This window comes from Barbatula barbatula, assembly GCF_947034865.1.
Source record: "Barbatula barbatula genome assembly, chromosome: 8".
Taxonomy (NCBI): Eukaryota; Metazoa; Chordata; class Actinopteri; order Cypriniformes; family Nemacheilidae; genus Barbatula; species Barbatula barbatula.
In genome coordinates, this window is record NC_136771.1 from 12,507,563 (window position 1) to 12,533,078 (window position 25,516).

At 38.7% G+C, this 25,516-nt stretch overlaps 1 protein-coding gene across 2 annotated transcripts in view; it reads right to left on the minus strand.

Annotated features, from left to right (window-relative positions):
* epha6 (eph receptor A6) overlaps positions 1–24,049 on the minus strand; it is a gene marked incomplete at its 3' end in the record, with an annotated part of 98,924 nt that extends 74,875 nt beyond the window's left edge. For both annotated transcript variants that reach the window (XM_079462817.1, XM_079462818.1), the window contains exons 1-3: positions 23,484–24,049; positions 12,562–12,626; positions 510–1,179 (exon numbers count right to left, since the gene is read on the minus strand). In XM_079462817.1, coding sequence (XP_079318943.1) covers positions 510–1,179; positions 12,562–12,626; positions 23,484–23,559 — 811 coding nt within the window. In that variant the 5' untranslated portion in view covers positions 23,560–24,049. The remainder of the gene's footprint in view (positions 1–509; positions 1,180–12,561; positions 12,627–23,483) is intronic.
* Between the last annotated feature and the right edge of the window lie 1,467 nt (positions 24,050–25,516).

Here is a 25,516-nt window from a genome sequence, read left to right on the forward strand (position 1 = left end):
AAACATATATTACAATTCATTACAGTTTGCTGTAAATTACACCCCCCCAACCCAGGACCTAAATAGTTTCTTTAGTTTTTCCACAGGTAATTCTTATACAATCATTTTGACATGACATGAACTCACAATTAATCGAAGAAAAGCTTTAAAAAAAGAGTGCCTTTCACACTTCATCATCTTTAAACAACTCGTAGAATCGCAGAAACACTCTGTTATAATAATGAGGTGAATGTAATGATGCCTCTGACTTCCAGTGTCATCTACTATTCTCTCACATGTACAAAGAACCTCCCCACAGGCTGCTGAAGCCTGAACCAGGTCAGTCACTTATGTCTCTATCAGCATTGTCCCTTTCCATAGAGGAGAACTGCTTGCATCACTGGATCACAACATAATTCTCTTATCTTCTTTCACCTTCACGAATTTGGCTTTTCTCATTCACTCAAAAAGAAAGATAGCAGAGAAAGTGAGAGAGAGAAAGTGAAGCAAGATATACTGACTGAACTTACCAAGACAGAGACCGTCACTCTCCTCGTAGCCAATGCTGCAGACACAACGTCCTAGCGGCACCAGCCAATCACCATCTGCCCCACAGTAAAGCTTGGGTGTGTCTCGTTCCTCAGCATTCTCAACACACGCCCCTCTGACCTCCACCAATGACGAGGAATCCACCCGTGGAATGGTGTCCGGAAAGGCGGCTAGGTTTCTCAGGGTGGACGGGCATTTCTTGTAATAAACCCTCACGGAGACAAGGGCGATACATGCGCCCACATCCTGGAAGGCCAAGTAGAAACCCTTCCGAGCTATTGGTCCCACTTCCCGTACCTCGGTGTTAAGCCTCAGAACACGATCACCCAAATCTGTCTGCGTGAAACTCTCATCGGCAGCAATGGTATCAATTTTGGCATAGTCGTTGGGATGGAAATGAGCATTAGCACCATGTGGCTCGTCTATCTCATAGTAGAGGAGGTTAAAAGTCTCCTTACAGGTGCCAGAGACCCAGGGGATGCTGTTGCAGTCTCGCAGGGTGAAGCGGAGCTCCACGTAGATCTTCTGTGCAGCCTGACGTGGTATCCAGTTGGTACGAAGCCAGTTGTTCTGGTTGGGTTCCATTACGTGGCACACCTGGAAGGTGTGGATGGGCCGATTTAGCTCATCCATCTCTGTGATACTATCCCACTGTGGAGAGCAAAGGACAGAGGAATGAGAAGATAGATAGTGAGATAATTGGAGAGAGCAATAGAAAGGAGCAAATGCACAGGGAGAGTGCTTTGCTGAGCTTATTGAGACCTCTGTGGGATTCAGAAAAGTAGGAGTCTGTAGAAACTCCAACTCAAACCTAAATTAGCCTCATCAAATCAAATAATTGGAATGTTCTTTTAATCATTAATGATTTGATAGAAAGCCAATGTGGAGAATTATGGGCATGAGGCTAACATGTCAAAGCAATACAACATTTTAGAATGCTTCTTTAATTCATCATCGTGTTAACGTTCCAATCTGAAATTTTTGTAGGATCTATAGACATAGACGCAATATAATATACATAACTATGTCTTCAGAGATGTATACAGACAATACATACTCTGAGGCGTTATGTATTTATGATCTTGCAAAATAGTAGGATAGCTTTGATTTACAGCCCTAGTCTTCATGTTCATACTATGTACTTACTGTGTAAATATTGAGTACCAACCCTGAACTTAATCCTAACCCATATTATTTAGATAAAGTTACTAACATTTTGTGGCATAAGAATACACTGTAAATTCAACGTAAATGCACATACAATAAATGACAAACACAGTATACCATTCACAGCAATATTTCATTGTTCCCCCATACTGATGACAAAATATAAAAGAAATATTTCTATGTCACATCCAGGTATTGTGAGATTCCTTACGACCATTTTCAAGAATCTTACATCAGGTTTATGTGGTACCTCTAGGCTGTTATGTGCTATACTTGTGCTGAATAATGCTGAACCTGTGAACACAGCAATGAATAAGAAACAAATAGACTGACCAAAGTCACTACACTTCCTGACTTCCTACACCTTCCTACGCTACTTGTTCGGTTTTCACAGTCATTTTCCACACATATTCTCCTGAATACACTCCCACAATCATTCACACACTTTTTTCTCTCACTACATTTACTCTTATTACTTATTTCACACTTGCCTTTTGTCTTACACTTTTCGGCGTTTCTTATTTTTCACTCTTTTGCGACCACATTTCTAAACTCTCTGCTCCAATCACATCTTCTTTTTTCTTATGTCTGATCTCCCTAATCCCTCTCATTTCGATAATTAATCTGAAAGGACGCGCTTCATTAGCACTAAAGTCTCCACTTATTCACTTTCATTATTGAAGTGACAGGTTTTCCGTAACCCCTCAATGAGAGACTTGTTGCAGTCCTGATGTGTGTCGATGGCTCATCACGATGGACTCTTTTACCACCATCAAGTTTGGTCACAAGGAGTTTAATTTCCAAAAAACATTAAGTACTTTATTACTTTTTTCTTTTTGTTAGTTCAGTAATGCATGAGAAGTGAGTTTAAGGAGCCGGGTTTCTTATGTCTAAGATTATTGTTAAACCAATCTAAAAAAAGATCTATATGTGGATAGACTGTACACTGAGGAGCCCATGCGATGCTGAAAATGTAAGCATTAGGATTTTAAATGAACACAGAGCCTGACAGGACTCCAGGGCTCATCATAAATGACAAAATAAAAAAAGAATAATAAATAACTTTATTTTATTTAATTTTTTTAAATGTATTGAGAGAAATTTCCAACAGCGTGGAAATCGCTCATACTGATAAAAAATGTTTAGCACACCTGTCTCTGGCAGATCATATCATGTCATTTATAAAGACACTAAAGACATACACTGACTCCACATCAGCACACCGACTCTGGGAGGTTTCATGATCCTGTAATCTCCTCTCAACCTACCATTGCCTCTCAACCTTACGTTTCTCATCAGCTTTCTCGTTGGTGGTAAAATTAGGCCTTTAGAAGAATGGGATGGCAGCAGCGCGCTTTCAATCTGCTGCTAGAAAGTGACCGGATATATTTAGGAGCGCCGCGGTGGGCATGAGATAGCAGCACGCGGCTTAAGATGCTACACGGGCTGATAAAAGTGGCCGAGATGGATGAACCTAAAATCGCTGGCTACACATCACATTAAGCTGGCAGGGGTCCACGGAACAAGATTCAAAAACGGCACAGATCTGTGTGATAGAGACAACATGAAATGCATCTTGGGGCTGGGGGAGGAATTCATCGCTTTTAAAATGGTTTCTATCAGCAGACATCTAGATGCCTGACTCTCTTTCTGTCATCACTTCTCCACTCGAAAACCGACTGTAGATCGCTGGTTCCGACGCTGGCAAGAACACAAACACACACATCAGGATAGAGGACATTTTAGATAATGCCTGTATCTTGTAATGCATATGAAAAGCAATACACCCAAAATACATTTTAATCTGTCAGCTTCTCTAGAGTAAACCATGTTTCGGCTTGTATTCGTTCTCTCTGACTGTAAATGAGCCTTTTCAGCAACCAACCAGCATGTCAATACGCACACTCAATACTTTAAAAAGCATCTATTATCACCATTGATTTCGTTTTGTCAGATCCAGCTTAGGATTGATGTTTAAAGCTTTGATTTTCCCTCGCTTTGTGCATTGAAAGTGCATACTTCTAAACTCTATAATAGAATTTACACATTCCAAATAGAGGTCTGCTCTCGGGGGAGTTAGGGAGGGGGGGTCTATCAATTGCAAATGGGCCCTGGGCAAATGGAAATACAATTATAGTTGAGTGTGAGTTTAATTATCTTTTAATTATTAAATACACATTAACCTTGGGTAATGAAGGTGCTTTGTGAGAGAGATACTGGCACTACCTTTGACTCAATAATTGATTAATTGACTTCCACTTCAAACTGCATCGATAAAAACACCAAGTGAATAACAAGCGCTCTGTTTCTCTTCAACCTTGTGAAATGTCTGTGGCTGAAGCCCTTTTTTATTTATCTGCTTTTTGTTTAGTTGTCGTTGCAGAGGCGAATGTAAGATACCTCTCGAATTCTATTGAACTATAGAAAATATTAAATCAATCAAAACATTTAGATTATTATTACTATAATAATAATAATAATAATAATAGGTGCATCTCAAAGCACTTTACAATAAAAACAAAACAACACAATACACTTATAAAGTTTCACAATAAACAATCCAAACAATATAAATATTAAAACAATACAGAACTCAAGTAAAAGCTACATTAAAAATTTGCTTTATTATACTAGATTAATAATATTATACCATACAATATTATAATAAATTATTACAGATACTTAAAATAGTCAAAGGTGTTGAGTTGTATATTTAATATACACTATATTAATTATTGTATGTAAATTATCTACTTATCTGTAATAATAATGATTAATATTAGCATAATATAATCTGCTAATAATGTTTACGATGTATTGAGTTACCATAAAATGGTACGGATGTAACGCATTGGAGTGGGAAAAAATGAACAAATAAGTGCATGGAACATTGAACCAAACAACAACTCATATCTGAAATAAGAAATATCGCAAAGGTCGATATCCCATGGCGTACTGTAAATTTTGAATCTCGCCAAGTCCCATGATTAATTTTCAACTCAGTAATAAAAAGTAATTATTATTTTCCAAGAGATCTCAGGGTGTTGAAATCTCATTTTGATCACACGGTCCAGATTACAAACAACGACGTGAAAAATGTCTAATTTAGATCTGGGTAGAGTCAGACATGCATCAATATCCCTTTAGGTCGTCTCCTGCTTAATCTTGCCTTTGTCTTATTTTGCTTTCATTATGCCAGACTGTTTTACAACCCAGGCACAGACACAATCTCTATTCTGATGTGACTTTATTTCTCCATGAAAAGGGGAGGAAAATCAAAAACTTATTTTTCATGAGAAAAACAAAGAGAGGGATTGGGATGAAGAATGGGAGAGAGAACCAGAGACAGACAGGCAGACAGACGGTGAGAGCGAGTAAAATGTAATCTACCCCAACAAAGAACACAAGTAAAATGATGTGGATAGAGATGGAGATATAAGATACGGCTCAATCGAATCTAACATCTAACGGCAGCAACAAAAAAGAATGATCGTGATAAACGACTGCATTTATGGCCTGTGTCACTCTAAAATATAGGTTTTCTTCTTTTCATGCACTGAAAAGGACAAAGGGAACAAGAGCAGGAGAGGCCAATGGGACCTATGACATCGGGCTCACTTTGTACTATCCTAAGAACAACACCACAGACTGACCTACTTCCATCCAAAATTATTTTGCACCATGGCATCTCTGCATTATTTTTTATTATGATTCAGGATTGCATGCTGTTAAGAAACCATCGCCCAAGTGATACCAGCAAAGGACACTTTTGACATTCCGCTCTGTTTCATATCAAGACTCTTGGGCCTGCAGAAATGGACATGCCAAAATGGCACACTGCAGTGTGGTTTTTAGTCAGAACATTAGCAGAGCTTCACGGAGATGATCGGGGAACTTACTAAGCATGATGGTGGTGTTTATGACACACAATTATACGTTGCTCCTTTAATTTCTTTTATTTTTTATTTAAGATTCTGTTAAATTTTCCACAGCAGAAATCTAACAGATTAATCATTGAATGTATTGTGTTAGCTGAAAGGCATCGTTGTTTTTTTCTGGATAGGAAAAGCGGGATATAACATGTGTCAAGGCTGACCGGGCATGTAAATGAGAACCAACAGCAATTTGTCACTGCCTGTAAAGCAGAGGCTGATGGTGATGTATTGCACTCAGACCAGGTTCTTGTGCTCACCTCCAATCGGGCAAGTTATGAAAACAAAGCTCTCACGACCAGGAAAACAGATATAGGGCAGCTGAGACAGGGAAAGGGAGCGAGATAGATGGAGGAAGAGAAAGTGATATGAATACTTTGAGTAAATGTGTGAATGTATGGCTCCCGTTCACAATTAAATATGTCTTACGGCTCATTCATCAAGGACAATAATTATAATAGTTAAGATACAATTTTAAAAAACATTCTAAATTTAAGAGAATAGTGGACTATAATGATAATAAAACAAGATACAATATCACTGGGCTCATGTTCGGAGCGTTTTCCCCAGCCGATGAACGATAAAACATTGATGTTGATCATTTAAAATGTGAAACTAAAACACGCAGGCTGTAAACATTATTGTTTGGGGTAAACGTTAAAAAAGTAACCAGGCTGCCATAACATTTTGAGTTCATTCAACTAAAAACAATATTACTCGTTATGCTAACTAATTTGTTTAAGTTGAACTAATTAAAAAAATGCAAGCCGCCAGGTTAGTTTTATTTAGTTATTTCTTTTTTACAGTGTTTCTGCTTATATGGTTATTGTTGTGGTTATCTTTAAAGTTATTTTACTTTTTGTGATTGAAGCGTTCACGGTATTACCTATAAAGATGAATAGTGAACAACACAATACATATGTTACACAATGGATTAGAAAGGTTCCCCCTTAAGGGTCTAAATTTATGAAATGATGAAGAATCCTGGACAGCTTTATTAAATGCCGATGTTAGATGTCAGTGCAAAATAAAGTCAAGTGAGTCAGAGTACTCTCCTGTCATTTCCTTCCTTACCCACATATTAAAGGGGTGATATAAGACGGTTTCATGCATTCTGACTTCTTTACAATGTTAAATGTGATGGCTTCTCATGCTTAACATAGTAACTTTTTCAAGAAACGAATTGGATGTATTACGTAGTATTTCTGTGTTCGATAGACTCCCAAAGATTCGTATATGTTTCTGATTGTTTTTTTCGAAAATGAAAAACCATTACGAAACAATCTTTCTTAGTCCCTTATTGGGAAATTCTCCTGGAACTGTACGCCCCAGCAAGGCATAAGAAATAGCCGCCCCACGCGTCAACCGACGAACGATAGGAAGACCCGCCTACCATCAAGATTGGCTGCACTGTGGGCCTGCATGTGCAGCTCGTTACTCTTGTGATAATGAGAGAAGTTGAGTTGTGCTTGTATGTTCATGGCATGTCAGTGAGGGATGTTGTATAAATGATGGATATAACGCTGGATTTGCAGATCATTTGAAACTGATAGATGAAGCGGTCCCAGCGCTAAAGGATGCCGGACATGAACAGCAAACGGTAAGTGAAACTAAGTTATGTGTCTGTGTTTTGTCGGCAATCGGTGCGTACGTGCATTTGTAAACAACGTAAACTTGTAGTGAATCAGCAGTTATGCAGGGATAATGCAATGATGTATTGTGTGCTCGTAATTTAGTTCCCCCCCAAACCCCCAAGAGGCTGTTTGTTTTCAGAAATAATCGTACAGCTGTATAAATTCAACCGGACCTTTAACATCTTAACCATCAGAGAGCCACACAAACCTGGTTAAACAATTTATATAATATATAATTTCATGAAAATAGATTTGAAATAAAACTGCATACTATACAACAACAGACCACACTTTGAACTGACATTTACTGACGGGCTACTGACATTTTTAACACAATTATCACAGTGATAGTGAGTGCTAGCTGCAATCAGCTGTGCGCGCACCGGTCCCGCATATCTTACGGAGGAGATCAGGAGCTTAAAAGGACGACCGGCAGGACTGTAGACGAGAGAGGACCGGGCCCGGACATATGTTAAGTTTGTGTTTATGTTTTATGGCCGGCAGTCGACCGTGAGGTGGCTGCCGGTCTTTACTTCTGTGTTTATTGTTTGTTTAATTAAAGTTTTATTGTTTAAATGTTCGCCGGTTCCTGCCTCCTTCCTTCCCTTCTATGGATCTTATTACAATGTCATAGGACTGGAACTAACATAAAAGTCCACAACGCACAGGGCAAACACAGATCATGACAGGCAAGATGTGCTATCCATATTTTAATTTTAAACATGACAGCTACTGGAAGGTCATCCTGAGCTGGTAGGTCCTATTTCAAGAACACCATGGTGGAACCAAACTCTTCAGGGCGGTGGACCTTCTGAACTGCTTTATATTGTATGTAGTTTTTAATCTTCTACCTCACCTAGGAAGGTCGTTGTTACTGCCCTATAGATCTCTAAATGATCATTTTCAAATATTTGACAGTGCTAAAAGGACGTAAGTCAATTCTAACCCCCTAGCTTGCTGGGATTGTACTTGTAGACTTAATTATAACTGTGGTGACATTTTACATATTTTGCAATAGTTATCTGGTAGTTAACTGAAAATAAAAAAGGCTGGGCCTCGGGGGGCAAATGCAATCATCTGAATTCTGTGTTTCGTCAGCTGTTTGATTAAATTATCTCTCAAAATATATATAGTGAAACCAAAAACTCATTGGTCTTAAACAACAGATTTTTCCTTCATTGTTATAAGCAGCAGTAGGGTGTGGGTGAGTCAGGTGTGGCCTGGTGGTTAGAGCTTTGGGCTTGTGATCAGAAGGCCGTTTGGAATCTCAGTGCCAGCAGGTCATGACTGAAGGGCCCTTGAGCAAGGCACCTTACCCCTGATTGCTCTGCAGTAATGTGCCACTGTAAAAAACTACTTGTAAGTCGCTTTGGAAAAAAGCGTCTGCCAAATGAATAAATGTAAAATGTAAATGGGTTAAAATGAACATGTTTAGTGTGAAATACAATAATAAAAATGCTTTTCAATTTGAAAAGCTTGAATCTACCACACACATATATATATATATATATATACTGTATATATAACATATTTTGCATTACATTAAAAAGTCAAAAGATCCGGGGCATTGTGGTAAATTTTACAAATGATCGAATCACACTTTTGTTTAGTTTTTACATGTCATTTACCATTAGATATAGTTTATACCATAATATTATAGACAATATAAGAAAGCACCTACAGTATGTGCCCTTACTTATGGAAGTTGAAGTTACTCATGGAAGCCAATCTGATTAGTGTTTACTGTAAAGCAGCGCAAGAATAATTGGTTCAATCCCCTGAAACGCAAATACTAATAAAATGTATACCTTGAATACATTGCAAGTCGCCATCTGTCAAATACATCAATGTAAAAGCAGGTTTTGTGAATTTAATATTGTAAACACAGTGAGTAAGGGACTATGTACAGTATACATTTTATATATTACATACAAACGAACAAGCATTATTATGAACTGTGACGGTCAAACGTGATTTCACAAGATCATACAGGCTAATATATCATTTCAAAACGTATCTAAGTTGTAATATGCTGCTGGAACATATGACCTATAGGGCCTTTTTTGGATTGTTCTGTTTGACTAAAATATGCCTTTAAAGACCACAGGCAGCAATCATTTATAGCATGTAAGGAGGACATGGAGATCATCATGACTGAGAACTGCACGGAATATAAGAGAGACACTTTTTTCCGGGACAGTCCCTTTTCCCTCACTTATTACCTTCTTTCTATTGTCCATTGAACTGTTGTATTAAAGCAATATCACATTTGCAATTGTGTAGTTAGAATTATATATCAGCACTCTACGATTACCTGATGCTGAAAATAAACATACTGATAAACCGCCATAACAGCACTCTGCAAGTGTGAAATTTATTTTTCTTTTACAAAACTACTGATGTTGATTTTAGATTTCACTCTCCACCAGGTTAAGAACAGATTTATAAGAGGTTCCAGCTGAACTTTAATGTTTGAGGTCTAGATTTCATTGTGATTATCAGTAAATACCAGCTCTGGCCAGCAGAAGGTCACCCAACATTCCATTAAAGATAAGAAATTAACACTCAAAGTATGGCTTTCTGTCTCCTCCTGACACAACATTTCCTAAAACAGCATGTATTAATCATTCACGTGCCAGTACTGTTCTCTCTTTGAAAAACGACAGACTGGCCCTTTTAGAAAAGGTCAAGATTTAAAAAATGACCAAGACAGAATAAAAAAGCGTTAAGAGATCATTAATCACTCTTTGATTGACGCAGAAGTCGTTGTATCATAACTGCAACGATAATTATGCTGAGTAACACAAATGTAACATGTTTGATGATTGTGTCTGAGCTTTTTCATCCTGAAAACATCATAATATAAATACAACAGACAAAACGAGTCTTATCGCAAGCAGTTTAGAAAACATTTTTGAGCAACTTCAGACTAAAATCTTTCTTGCAACAAGATATCTGCAATATATTATATATGTATGTTATTACATTGTTATTACTATAGTTGGAAATCTGAAATTTAAATGCTTAAAGAGACAGTTCACCTAAAAATGTAAATGTTGTCATCATTTACTCACCCTCGAGTTTATCCAAATCTGTAACCAAACAGTTATTGGCCAGTAGTAGGAAAAGTTTCGATGGTAGTCAAAAGTGCCCTAGAACTGTTTTCATTCTTTAAAATATCTTATTTTGTGTTTAACAGAACAAAAAAACTTACAAAGCAGTTTCCTACTACGGTAGTCAATGGTGGCCAAGAACTGTTTGACTACTAGCATTCTTCCAAATATCTTTCTCTGTATTCATCTGGACAAAGAAATATACATATGTACAGATCTGGAACAACTTGAGGGTGAGTAAATCAAGACAGAATTAACATATTGGGGTGAATTGTTACTTTAAGGTTCGGAATCGGATACTTGATATAAAATTAAAATTCAAAATCCTCTCAACAATTACAGTATGCACATTTTTTGACAAAAATGTGCATGTGTTGACTTGTGATCTGCTGATTTCTCATTATAACACAACATATTGTTACAATAGTAACCATTGTCTAACTATGGTATTATGGTATGGTATGGTATGGCAACACTTCCTATGTTAATATTTATATATATATATATATATATATATAATGTAGAGTTCACATTGAAAGTATAGGTTATCAGCAAATAAAGCTTTCAATTTATTGTCAAAGTGCTGCTCATAAAATCTTATTTTATTGAAAACCAGTCAATAAACAGGCAAAATAGCCATACAGGTTTATATCTAAATGTTTACAATACAACTTTGGAGTCGAAACTGGGAATTAATAAGAATCGTAATAACGATACCCAACCCTAGTTGTAACATTTCAGACGTTCCCACATTCCATCTTCCCAGTCAACAGATGTTACAGTGTATTTGAACTAACAGTCATGACATCTTATGTCAAGTCTCTCCCTCAATATTAAAATTAAGATTTTACTATTTATGAGGGTTATCATAAACACATATTATTTCCTTTAACCTTTGCCATAGCCTCTTTCTCTCTTTTAAACGTAGAAAAGAGAGTGCACAGCACGAGGACAACATGACTATATGACACATTTGGTAATTACAGCACAGAATCTAACAGGTTTACAGTGGAGTGGAGCCATGAGAATAGTCAACGAAACAATGGAACAGCACAAACAAACCTGCTACTCCAAACAGAGAGCGAGAGAGAGAGAGAGAGAGAGAGAGAGAGAGAGAGGGAGAGAGAGGGGGGGGGTAGAGAAAGAGAAACCCCCATAGGATATGTCTGTGCCAGAGTAAACAAAACACACCGGTCTCCCCTTGCTAGGAAACAAATTAAATGGCAGGGAAAGTCTCTCAAGGCTTGAAAAGGTGTGTTGCATCTGGCTGTGGGAGAAGAACAAGGGCTTTGATTAACATGACATACCCTGACCTAACAGACTGAGCTAGAGGAAGACACTGTGGTAAATACTAATAGGAGATGTATCTGACCCAGGATATTATAGCATGAATTATTGATTCGATTGGAGGTGTGCACCGGCCCGTTACTGCAGCAAAATGAAACCCCAAGTGGTGTTTACTGTCGAAATGAACTCTCTTTCTTTGACATCATGGGCACCTGTGTAAGATGAGAAGTAATATGAAGATGTGCACTGGAGCTCCGGTGGGAAATCATTTTTGGGGTATAGGTCATTTTACACACCCTCAAATAAAAAACCGATGTGGGCTGGCTGGTTTCCTCCACTTTACCACTTTCACTTTCGTTTAGCGAAAGACCAGCACTGGTACTTTTAGAGGGTCTTGGAAAAGCGGCACAGTTTGAGCATCCATTTTATCAGACAGAAGAAAGGATATAATAATTGTAGGTCTACTATTAGCAGCTTGGGGTTGTGTGATCACACTTGGCTGCTTCATCCAAAATTGCTTTCAACCCTTTGACTGGTTTTAATGTCCTAGAAATCTTCATAGTATTCGCAAAATTGAAAGGAGGTGAAATTGAATTACTGAGATGTGTAAATAATTACCCTTTAAGAAGCTCTATGCCCACATTCTGGATCCCTAATACTGTCTCATTGACCCGTTTTGATTGAATTTCATAATAACTGACTTCTTTGTAACACTGAATTGTGCGGTTTGGATTAACCTGAAGTCATGTTTGAGTAGGCATATATTGGTTGGAATTCATTCAGAGCAGCTTTATGGCGATTGATTTCCTAATAACTGTAACGCATACAAATTGTCCTTACAGTATGCTGCAAGGAAGTTTATGTATAAGGTACAAAGGTCACAGAAGAAATATTACTTACCCCATTGACAGGGTAGGTCTTCCAGCTCGGTTCTCCCAGCACGGCTGTAGTGTCCAAGAGAACCACTATATAGAAAGGGAAAGAGAAAACATGAAGCTACAGTAGAGTCAACTGTAAAAGGCTACAGAATTTAAATGACTACAAAAATAGTGTGTACAGCATTTCATAAACTGGATTAAAGGGGATGTTAGTTTTCTCATGCCCAGAATCATTTTATTTGCAACTCTAATCGGTAGTTCATGTCTATGCTGAGTGACACAGAAAAAAACCGAATTGTATTTTACCTGCTTGATGAGCTTTCGATTATAAAACCAATTGACTAAAATGCAAAAACAAATATATGATTTGACTTATTTTTCTTTTAATTATTTGCTTACAAAGACTGGCAGCCCCACAGCTTGAATTACTTTAATTCAGTCTGATAATTCTTTGAATAAATGACTCACTGAATCTTTAAAAATCCCAACTGAATTGCTAAATTAACATATTACTTTTCAACTGGGACCCTGACTGCCTTATCATGGGGTCCGGGACAGTAACCCTAGTGGTCTACGTGAAATGGTCTGCCCCTCACCCAACTTTGTCAGGGTCAGGAGACAGAACCCAAACGCAAACAGCCGTTACACAGGAACTTTATTACAATACACAAGGGAAAAACAACCACAAAACTAGGGAAAAATAAAAAAAATACTTGACTAGACAACAGAATTAACTGTAACTAATCAAGCTGAAATTAGAATTAAATATAGGCTCAGACCCAAGTTGGCAAGAACTATACTTGACCCGCGTTGGCCAGTAGCACAATGCAAAAACAGCTAAATGAACCAGCACATGATAGCAAACACTAGGGCAATAAATAGGAAGCAAATAATGAGGGCAACAGGTGAGGGGCATGAATCAATAACAAGATCATTCATAAGGAAACGAGGGGGCGGGGCCAGGAGCCGAGACTGGAGAGCACATGGCACACCAAAAACAAACAATGACCATGTGCTTCCACACAAAACATGTGGGTCTGTCACGATCCTGCCATAAGACTAGAAAAGCAGGACAGAGAGAGAGAGGTAGGATCGAGACAACATAAGGAAATAGGAGGATATATGTTTTAGACGCTCACTGTAAAAACGGCAATTAATAAAACGTTGGAAGAACAAAGATATCTCAGTTTAACTAATGGGTTCTTGGTTGGACTTAGTTGAGACAACGTGTTACATAAAGCCTGAGATATTATAATAAGACATATTCTTAAAAGTAGGCCTAGTGGTTAGAGCGTTGGGCTTGTTATCAGAAGGTTGCTGGTTGGAATCTCAGTGCCAGCAGGTCAGGACTGAAGTGCCCTTGAGCAAGACACCTTACCGCTGATTGCTCTGCAGTAATGTGCCAAAACAGTCATGTTTTGGGCCGAACGGTTATTTCACTCAGGTGTTACAATGTGGAGTAAAATAATTGGTTGCAACAATTATCTAATATTTTCAATTATTTTAAAAGCATTTCGAGCTAAATTGTTATTTTCTTTTTATAACAGGTTGCCAAATGGTACATTGAGGCACTACTTCTGGCACGTGACTGTTCCGTGGCATCTACAATCTATCTGCATATACTTGACTAAATGCTGCTTATTCAAAAAAGGCCATTTTGTGTTTATTTGTCTTCTTTTTTGTGTGATGTGAAGTTATGATAAGCAAATTATAAATCGTAGTTAAAATAACAAAAACACATGAACTATAAAACTAGTTGAGAAAACATACTTTTTAATGTTTGAGTCAAATTTTGGGCCAACTAAAAAACTATTCAAGTAACACTTTGGAGACAGAAATGGGGTGAACTTAACATTTCTGGGAACTAGTTACCAAATAATAATTAGTTGAAACAACTTGAATTGTTTACAGTGCTGTTCATTTTAGCACTTGATCAAATTCTCTCATCATTTAAATGATTACAAGATTTTTAGTAATAGATGGTTTTTATTTTCTTTTTAAAATAGGAATCGTTTTCTGTTACATATTAATGAATGTTTTGTTCTAGCAAATGAAATTAAATAATAAATAAGCAAACATCGAGACAAGGACGCCAACATAATGCAGTCAGAGGTTCTTAACAGATTGCTTTCATATTGACATAAATATGATAAAATTACGATTTGTCAAAGCTGTCAATACTCAACATGATCAATCAGTCAGCATCATTCATCAAACTATCTAATACATGAACACAGCATTTAACAAGCAGGCTAAAAAGATTTGCACAAAGCTAGTCACATCCACAGCAGGTGAGTCATTAGCTCACCCACATATGCCGTTTGATAAGATGAATGTACAATTTCCCTTGTCTCTATACCACGGCTTAATAACAGTGTGTTATAGCCAGAGACTATTTATGTGTGATTCTCTCTCAGACTGAGCCTTAATTTCATCAAAATGCAGAGCTGATAATTTACACATATTTACACACACATATTCGGTGTTTTTTGAACAATTAAAAAACATTATATTTATGGAAGTTACTTTAAAAGAAACGCCACACTTGTTTTCGTATTTAAAAGGTTTTGTACAGAGACATGTACACTTTGATACAGATAACATCATACACAAAGTATTACTAAATCGCACCTTTAAATGTTTTAAATCTGGTGTATTTACTGTAAGTCTCACTCATTACAGCAATATGTTGAATATGTGTGTGCAATATGAATATGTGTGTGTAATACTGTGCTAATGTGTAGCTTATTTGTATATGTGTTGTCAAAGATGCAATATAATTGGTCCTCAATGAGCTGTCTGCAGACATACTAAGCACTACTGTTCGCCCTGATCAAATTTGCTTGACAATGTCTGATAATTGTGCCTGGAAGTGATGGATCTATGTTACTTACACACCCAAACAGAAAAATGTGAATAAGAGGGTTAGGCACTTTGGCCACTCAACCTAAATCACATTACATTCCTGTCTAGACCCAGTGTCTGTGTCTCGAGTCATATTATCCCTAAATTTCCGCACTCGCATTCCCTCTGACAGTGAAGGGAGATTATACATGTCTGCGAGAATAGCGAGACGGAGTGATCAATTTGTAATGACTTTATTAAGAGATATTTACAAGGCAGATTAGGTCTAAGAACATTCTTTGAAGCAGACAGAATTGGTGAAACTTCGGTGTCAATCCCTCATGGGAATTCCCCCAGTCATGAAGAATCTTCGTCTTACTGCTAATTTCATAACAGCAAGTGTCAATAAAATAAGTCTAGTGCAAATCAGAAAGAGTTGAGGTAAAATGGTATTGCTATGCCCTGGAAATTGTATTAAATAAATTGCACTGATGCACTCATGCCAAGTATTGATCTCTTTTAGTATTATTCTTATCTTTCATAACATAGCATTGTCATATTATCACAAAATGAAGGGTCTCTGTTGCGAGATCTTTATATTTATTTTGGTAGTGATAGAAATGTATTGATATCAGGGGTGTCACAGGGTACCCTTAATGACAATAAACGTGATGTTAAAAACCATGTTTATTGATACCGTGTCGATTCTACACAGTAAATTGTAAATAATTCAGTACTCGTCCAAAGTTTTTCCACTGAAAGTTTGACTAGTAAAATTGTAAAACTCAAAAATGAAGACAGCATAGCACACTCAAATCACCTGCACTTAGAAGCAGGCGAATATAATGCTGTCAACGGTAAGTGGCTTTCCAGATGGGACAATTATTGATGGTCTTATTAGAAAAGGCAGAGCGGGATGTCTTGTTGCAGCCAAATCTTTATAACTAGTGTTGACAAGATCTGCAAGCTTCATTTCAAACCAAATCAACTGCTGAATGTTTGCTGTCTCTCTTTCTCTGCCTCAGCGTGGAGAGTGAGACATCAACATAGACACATCAGACGTGGCAGCTAGCGCCTATGTCTGTCTGTAGAAATCGAGAGTCCCTAAAGTAGGCCACATGGAAAAGAGAACAAAGGAAAAGCTTAGGCAGAAAAAGCTTGAGTATCTGGCCTGCCTCAAAAGTCTTCAAGTGTCTTTGATGTGCTGTATCAGAAGGTCTGAGTTTGGGTTTAGCAGTAGCTTTACAAGGTGATGGCTGGATTTTGGAAGAACATGCCATTAAGTGACACATTTAAAGTTTAAATCCATATGCTTAACCCATTCAGCATGAACACAGCTATAAGTAGGCTACTAGTTAAATAAAGTATTTTTCTAATCCACATCTTCATAGTTAAGGACTGCTAAAAATAACAAGTGGGAGCTTTCAATTTATCATTTGAATTTCAGCATCATATGCACCAGTGTTGGAAATAGCTCAGGGATGTACTGTAGCAATGTCAATGCCCTATTAGTTTGTGTATGCATTTTTAGTACCAGGTTTATTGATATTTAAATGTTATTCTCAAAGGGAAATTTTGTGAAAAACAGCACCGACAAAATGTCATTTGTGATGTGAGTTTCGGCTGGACGGCTTTCATGTTGCTATAGAAAATTGCAGCTTCAACCTACTGTGGCACTGATGAGAAACGCATTCTAGGATATAAAAAGATTGCGATGCTTGTCAATTTCTGCTTTTGGTAGCAACATTGTAGTATTGATTAGTTATCGATCTCCAGTCAAGGGGGAATGAATCCAGATGGCATGGTGCAGCTACAGCCATTTGTCTTTAAATAATCATGGGTGTGAAGACTGATTCCGTGTGATTCGGGATATTAATCATTCTTTATCTAGATCTTTAATGACCAGAACTGACAGGCTTATCTAAAACTAAAACAGTTTCTGTCATAAGACATTTTAATTCAATCTAATATGCAACAATTTATAGAATATGAATAAGTTAAGCATTTAACTCTTTCACATACAAGTACTGAATTCCATGCCTGCCCCACTGCAGTTTTTAAGAAGCGATGCCAAGGCAAAACAGCGTGTTAATAAAGGCAGCAAAAAAACGCTGATAGTAAATGTATATATACACTGGATATTAGAAACACGCTGGCATAGTGGTAATAATCGGTGCTATTAATAGGTGGCTGGAAACTAACTTAAAGACTTGAAGCAATGCGCTTTCAGTTTGCTGCTAACACAATAGAGGACAACTGTGTTGGTGATCGCTAGTGATTAATTTAAATGATTTCCTAAAGTGGCAAAAACCTTTATCAAAGTGCTTGTTGGGTGTCTGTGAAATATACTGTATAAACGCATCATTTGCTTAAAAGAGCATCAGAGGAGCTGCATGCAAGGGAAAAAGCTGACTGTCCAGCCACACTTTAAAAGACTCACCCAAAACTCACAGTCTTCGTTTGGTCATATTATATGCCATATACTCACCTGTTACGTTCCTGTTTGTAAATTAACTGCTATTTGAAGGTAAAGGATCTTGATTCCTTGTGGTTCTGTTACAGAAGACCAGACCGCAACAAGATGAGCACACCCGTTCCATTTCAGGATATCGTGGACGCGCTCAAAAGGGCTTTGACACCAACCCTTACCACAACAGTTCCACAAACAGTAAACATCCACACTCACCTGCTGTTGCTGGCGGTCCCATGGTCCCTCCAGCTCCCTTCTCTGGTCTGGTAGAGGATTGTTCTTCCGTGCACCCTCTTCATAAAAAATGATGAACACTGAAACTGCAAATAATGAAACTGCAAAACCTTCATAATCTCGTTACCACCTGGGCCCAAGCGGGTCTGCTGATGCAGGCGGTACTCTGGAATGAGCCTGCTTTATTAACCACCTACCGCCATGGACTTCAACCATGAATACAACTACATGTAACAAATTGTGAAGACTCCATTGGACTGGAGAAATTCATCAAGCTGTCCTTCCAACTCGCGTCTGCCTGTCCATGTGTCACCCTCTCTGCCAGAACCAGCCCCGCCATCCAGAGTTTCCCTTCAGACTGTTTACCAACATGCTTTCCGACCCATGTGGCTTCTCAACCCAAATCATCCACCCTAGTTAATCTCGGTGCCACCACCTTCAAAAGTCCCCCAGAAAAACTATTTGATAAAGTTCCCAAGGAACATTCCAAGTTCCGAGATGTCTACTGTCCAAAGAAAGGTAAGCTAGGCAAACCTGGTAAAGATCTGATGTCCTCCAGAGAGCCATCCGACACCACAAGACCAAGGTGGACACCCGGCAAAGGGAAATTCCACAGTACCAAGGTCAAAAGGTGTGGCCCTCTATGAAGAACATCAGGATGAGACTGTCATCAAAGAAGCGAAGTCCCAGATTTGTTGGTCCCTTTCCCATATTTCAACAAATAAATCCAGCCACATACCTCCACAAATTACTCCCCTGATATCGCATTCAATCAACATTCCACATTTCACTCCTCAAGCCCTATCACTTCATGATCTGATCTTTCCCCAGAGCCTGGTCCGTTGGATGAGCCCCCTCGTTCCCTGGACATGGAAGATGGCACCCTAAACTCTGTGCAGGACATTCTGGACTCTCGTCGCCGTGGTGGCCACCTGGAGCATCTGGTCGACTGTTAAGGATATAGCCCAGAGGAATGCTCCTGGGTTCATTGTGACGACATCCTCGACCCAGAGCCCCTCACAACTTTCCACCGAGACCACCCCAGTCTACCAGCCCCTCAGGGCAGGGGCAGGACTCAACAATGACGGAGGTTGAGGTCTTCAGGTGCGGACCGTGGAGGGTGGGTACTGTCACGGAGACATCAGGCACTCTTACCACTCCAACACCCCACTCGCCAGAATTCTAATTATCATCACCTGCACATCATCAGTCACACTTTAAAAGACTCACCAAAACTCACAGTCTTCATCTGGTCTTAAACTGAAACGGACTCTCAAACGATAACTGCCTCTTAAACTTACCAGTCTTCTGAGTGTTTCCAAGTGTTCTGAATATTAATCCTCTGCCTTCCCAGAGGGAGCGGGGCGGATCGCCACCGTCCGCCAGAGGCCGGTGCCTTTCTCGTCGGGGGCGGGAGAGCCGAGAGCGGTTACCACCTGCCAGAGGCCGGAGCCTGAGTCCGTCCGCCCAAGGGGGAGGAGCAGGGGGCGGAAGTTCCGGAAGAGGCCACCACCTGACAGAGGCCAGAGCCTGTGTCCGACCAAGCGTCTCCCCTCTCTCTTTCTGGTTGCTCGGAGTGCTACCGTCTCCGTTGTCTCTCCTCGTCAGTGCATACCCCCAGGGGATAGTCCGCCGAGGCTGTGCCAACCCCCCAATCCCGAGGAAGGAGGGGGAGCAAGCACAGTCTCAGGGTACTGTGAGGGGCGATGGGGGTATGTAGTGAGGTAGGCGGGACGAGATCCGGGATAACAAGCATCAGCTGTACCCGCACCGGTCTCTTATTACGGAGGAGATCGGGACAATAAGAGGACGAGCTACCGGACCGTCAGTGAGAGAGGACCAGGCCTGGCTTTTAGTTATGGTTTGTGTTTGTCACCGGCAGTCGCCTGTGAGGGGGCTGCCAGCTGTCTATTTACGTTTATATTTATTAATTAAAAGTTATTTTATGTTCGTCAGTCCCCGTCTCCTTACTTTTATGAACCTGTTACAATATGTGCATTGATAATTCATCTGAATATCCGAGGTTAAGTGCTTTGCTTGAAAGCAAAATATTTATAGTGATACAAATATTACAGAACATCAAGCTCTGGACTGTTTCATGGACAAAAGCTGAGGATATGTCAGCTTGGTGCATTTTGAGGAAAAAAAGGATGATATCAGGGATACAAGATCAGCAAAGATAAAAGTTTCCAAAAAAACAACTTTGTATTCAAGAGCCTCTTCTTTATGGAATAAAGTCAGATCTTCAGTCATATTAAATTCATTTCACAGTATAATGCTCTGGACTTGAACCAACAGCACCCGCTGCCTTACTAAGATCTGACATTTAGCCAAACTGCCTTAACAAATTATTTTAAATCTTGGCTCAGGCTGATAATAATGATTTATAAAAGAAAAAGAGAAGCGTGTGTGAGTGTGACAAGAAAGCTGAGATCCATGAAACTCATGTTCGCTTCTTTTTCTCTAAGATGAGAGATGAGGAAGAGAAAGGTGACATTTGAAATTTGATTGTCACAACCGTAGAAAAATGGCCCTTTGTTGAACGCTTGAGATAAATTGATCTGATAAGGAAAGCGCTGCATGCATTAGTGGTCTTTAGCCAGGCATTTAGTGTATCTGAGGCGGCGTGGAAAAGAGGGAAGCTCTGGGGTTATGGCTAGATCACATTGCACAGACAGGACTTGGAAATGTCAAGGTGCAATTTACAAATTGATCCCAGCAACAAAAGGAAGTCAATGGAGACGAGCAAGTAGGTCTGTGCATGTAAATATACAAAAGAATCTTATCTCTTCAGTTACTTACTTGAATTATAAAAAAAAAATTATTCAGCTATAGAAAAAATAATGCCTGAAATACCTAAGTAATAAGGCAAAGTGTCTTGTGAGTCAACACAATGTACTTTTATTAAACCAATAAAACGAATATATGAATGTGCAGAATAATTTTTCCACGACCTTGATCTAATATACGGATAAAAAGAAAGACAGGCAGACATGCGCACATAAATACACACGGCTGCTGGCAGTACAAAGCCTTTATCCAATTCCTTTCTCTCTCTTTGAAGAGCCATTGAAGTGTTGAAGGTATAAAGCGAGAAACCTCTGAGGTTTGGCTCCACAGTGTCTATAAAATCAATGAGAGCACTCCACACAGCAATGATAGCAGCACAAACAGGGTGCTGGGCATTAACAGGCCTCTGTTACATTACACAATTACTGTTTACATAGCGCTTTCTAGACTCAGACCGGTATAGCCTCAAAGCTACTGTAAGACACTCTAACCACTCAAGGTCCCTGAACAAAGGAATACAAACTTTGAAGGCCCAAAGGCTGATGTCGAATTAAAAAAACAGTGAGACTGGTGATGAAACATTCAAAACTTTGACAGAACAAAACTTTGACCTAGTCAGGAAGAGTCACACTGCTGCATGAAAATGAAAGACAAACACATGAACACATCTCAAGACCAATCAATGAACTATATGCGGCAATGCACTCTTGTCCACTTTAAATTGAAGGGATAGTTCATCCGAAAGTGAATATTCTGTAATGAATTGCTCTCCCTTTCAAACTTAATAAACTTAATATATATCTTTGTTGTGTTCAATTTAAAGATATTTAGAAGAATGTTAGCAACTGCAATTTCGGGGTAGTCAAAAATGCAAGTCAAATGTGCCCCAGAACTGTTTGTTTTTCTTAAGCCTAAATTTTTTTCTTAATTCTTCAAAACTCTTCTTTTGAGTTTTACAGAACAAAAATACACAGTATGTTTTTTCTACGGTGTAGTAAATGTTGGCTGAAAAATCTAAAAGTTGTTAAAGTTTTTTGTGTACAACCAAACAAAGAAATGTATACAGGTTTGGAACAACTTGTGGATGAGTACTTCACGACGGCATTTTTTGAAAGTTTAGTTCATTCAGTTCTACTATTAGACGCATTGTAATAGACTAACAATGAAAAACCTTTTTAAGGCATTAATCAATGTTAAAGATATGTTATAAACATTATTTTGTTCATGTTTACTGTTTCCTCGTCACACTGTACCTAATGGTAAAACATACAAATAAAAATGTAACAAAATAATATTTATTTAAAAAAAAAATCTTTAATCATTCCACCCACATGCCGCGTTCTGCCTGTAAAGGGCCACACTTTAACCCACTTTTATCACAACCAGGCTTTCACAGAATGATCCAAACAATATCTATGGAAGAGAAGGTTAAAAAACTCTTGTAGAACAATTAGAGTTCCACTCTGAGCTGGTTAGAAGAGAACTGGAGAACAATGCTAGGTGTTTTACTTTAGATGATTATTGGAGATTGATTGTCACATAAGGCCATCCTTGCATCAGCGCAAAACTATGATTTTTAACTTGCACATATAGCAGACTAGTGGTTTAACGATGAGTGTTTCTACAAGCCAATTTGGTATGAGATACAGGAGATTGCGTTGAGCTCTTATACTTTTGAAAATATAATCTTCTTTTAAAAGGAAAATGAGGAATTCAATGTATTTAATTGTTGTGCAATTTAACATTTCAAGGTAAAATCATTTGAGAAACAATGGACTGCCTGGCAGGCTGTTGGAAATAGTGTATTTAGCGCATCTCCAAGGGCTGGATCATACTTCTATGGCAGTAGAATAGATTTGTATTGAGGTCAGTTAGGCTTGTAAGCTCATCTCTTTGCGCAAACTGATTCAAAAAACATTGAACAGTGTTGTTCTTGTGTTAAAGTAAACTGCATCTCTCAATTTCGATCCTCAGTTCCATATTAGACTTGACTAGTAACACATATAACAGACCTTCTAAATAACTGCTTTCCATCTCAGCTCTGGAGAAACAGGGATGACTCATAACAGAAAAAGTTTTAAATGCTTTGCAAGCCAACTCAGATGGTTTGACTGTTCCCTTCTGCACATCCCACACAAATATGTTCACACATACAGACATAACACACGAGTCACTTGTTCTTGTAATGTCCTCACTCGAAATACGACAATTTTACTCTACAATTTGTTGTGGGAACGACCAGCGCATTTTGCTATTGTAAACAGAAGGGAGGGTTACGGACACACGCGGAGGGGGAAGGGGCACAGGTGCAACGAGGTACCACTCAAACTGATGTCGTTGTCTGCGGAGCGCCGTTTTCTCGCTGCAATAGTACCGTAGACATATAACGCAGAGCACAGATTATAAAAGTAAACAGTGTGTTTAAAATCTTTCCTGTGATGGGTGACAGAGTAAAACTAAGTATAATGTAATCTTCCACATGCACGTATAATGTTAACCCGAATGCAATGTGAGTGCGCCTTCGCGCACAAAATGATACCTTCAAACGACAGCATTGAATATTTATTTTAATAATATCGTATTTGCTTAAATTGATTATAACTCACCATGGTTTGGATGTCCGGGGTCCGAAAACATCAATCCTGGTAAAGCAAACATGAAGAAAAATCTTTGAAAAGTCATTTTAGCATCCAGTTGGGCACGCAAGTCATTAACTAAAAAGAAGAATCCTCTATTTGTTTCCCTTAAATTATTTATACCGGGTTCGCGCCGTCAACCTCCTCGTTCCCCGCACCGCGAAAACGCGGATAGAGCGCGATGGAAATGCCAGCCCATTACGCACAACTACAGGCGCCACTTGGAAAACTTACAGAATTTAAACCACAAAGGACGACGCAAAGTGGACAATAAGTTACCGCGGATGCTCCCTGGTTGTCAACACCTGATATAACCTATTGTCATAAGTGTGTTCTCCAGTCGTCAATGTCCATTAACGGTATTCCCCCATCTATTGGTTAACTCACGCTTCCCTGACGCCGCTACAGTCGCGCTGTCGATGTAAGACTGAAGAGTATCACGCGTCTACAAACGTAATTATTCAGTCTAGCCACGCAGACGAATCTGACACGAGAGCTTTTGCGATGTTCATGAGCACGAAACGCGATCTTGGGGTGAAAAGACGAATGACTTGTGTGGAGCTCGTCGGAGGACTGGTTCAGCACTAGAGGGTGTTCGTCTCCACTCTGCGCTGCTTCGCCCCACCGTCCTGTTAAGTCAAGAAGAGTCCAGCTAAAAACAAGACTGTCCGTCTTACTGTCTTCTTGACTGTCCGGATGAGTTTATTTGGTCCGGGTCTCATTTGGAGTGTATTAGGACGGAAACTTCTGCAAAAATCACTTCTTTGAAGATTGCTTGTATTATAATATCGACACATCTGCCTTTGTGTCCCACTCCATTGTGCTGTTTCAGATGCTGAAACATTTCTTTATAAATTATGGAGTAAGAGTAACAACATAACACTTTAACAAATAAGATACACCCCACTGAAGATTACAAACTGTCAACACACTGCTCAAACTGAGGGAAATTGTGCAAAGATTTGTCCTAAATTTGTTCTGATAAGTTTATTTCAACATTTCGTACAAGTCCGATTCCACAGTCTGGTTGCAATGGCTGTGTAATTCAGACATCTAACTGGCGTCTATGGGTCTCGGATGTGAAAATAACTCCTTCCTTCCCTCACATATCCCATCCAATCCATTCAGGAAGGTTATTTTTAAGCAGGCATTTAAAGGTCGTTTGATGCTATCATGCATACACAATATGCCGAATGTAATGTATTGATTGACTGGAGACATGCGGTTTTAAAGGTTCTTAACAGCTCATTTCATTCAGTGTTTGATTATATGCTGGCTAAGCAGCAGAAATGTAATATATGTTTGATCACCACGTATATGTAAATGAATACTGTAAATGTTGCCAAGTAAATAAATGCTGTTGGTGTGAAGCAGAGAAGTCAAAGTTCTGTACACATTTGACATTTTTTTGTCATTCTTTTAAATGAATCATATAATTGAAATAAAATAAAAAAAACAACAACCTTGTGCTATGTCATTGCATTGCAGATCATTCTGTTTAAATGAGAATAAATGTCATATTTGCAGACAAAATCTCCTGTAGCAGGGCAACCAAAGAAAAACAAGTTTTAAATACAGTTATTCAGTAGACATAGCTTTTAAAAACAGTGCTTGACATTTTTGGTCATCTGAAGAGATTATCGCATGTTCACACAGAGAATATGAATTGACAGAAGGCCAGTATGTGCTGTAATCTCATTTGGCAGTTCTGTCACAGTTCATATGTAAAGACCCTGACACAGAGAAATTGGCATGATCACTGCATGACAAACACCATAAAAACTCTCTCATGATCAAATGTTGTTGAGATATAACGAGACCATTTTTACTGGATTTAGTGAAAGGCAGATATTTTATATTCCATAACATTTTACACTACTCAAGGTCTTGCTCATTCAAGGCTTTACAACTGGTCTTCATAGATCAAATGGTAGCCTATGATGCTTACAATGCCAAGGTCACGACTGATGAAATATATATCTTAAAACACCATAAACCACTTT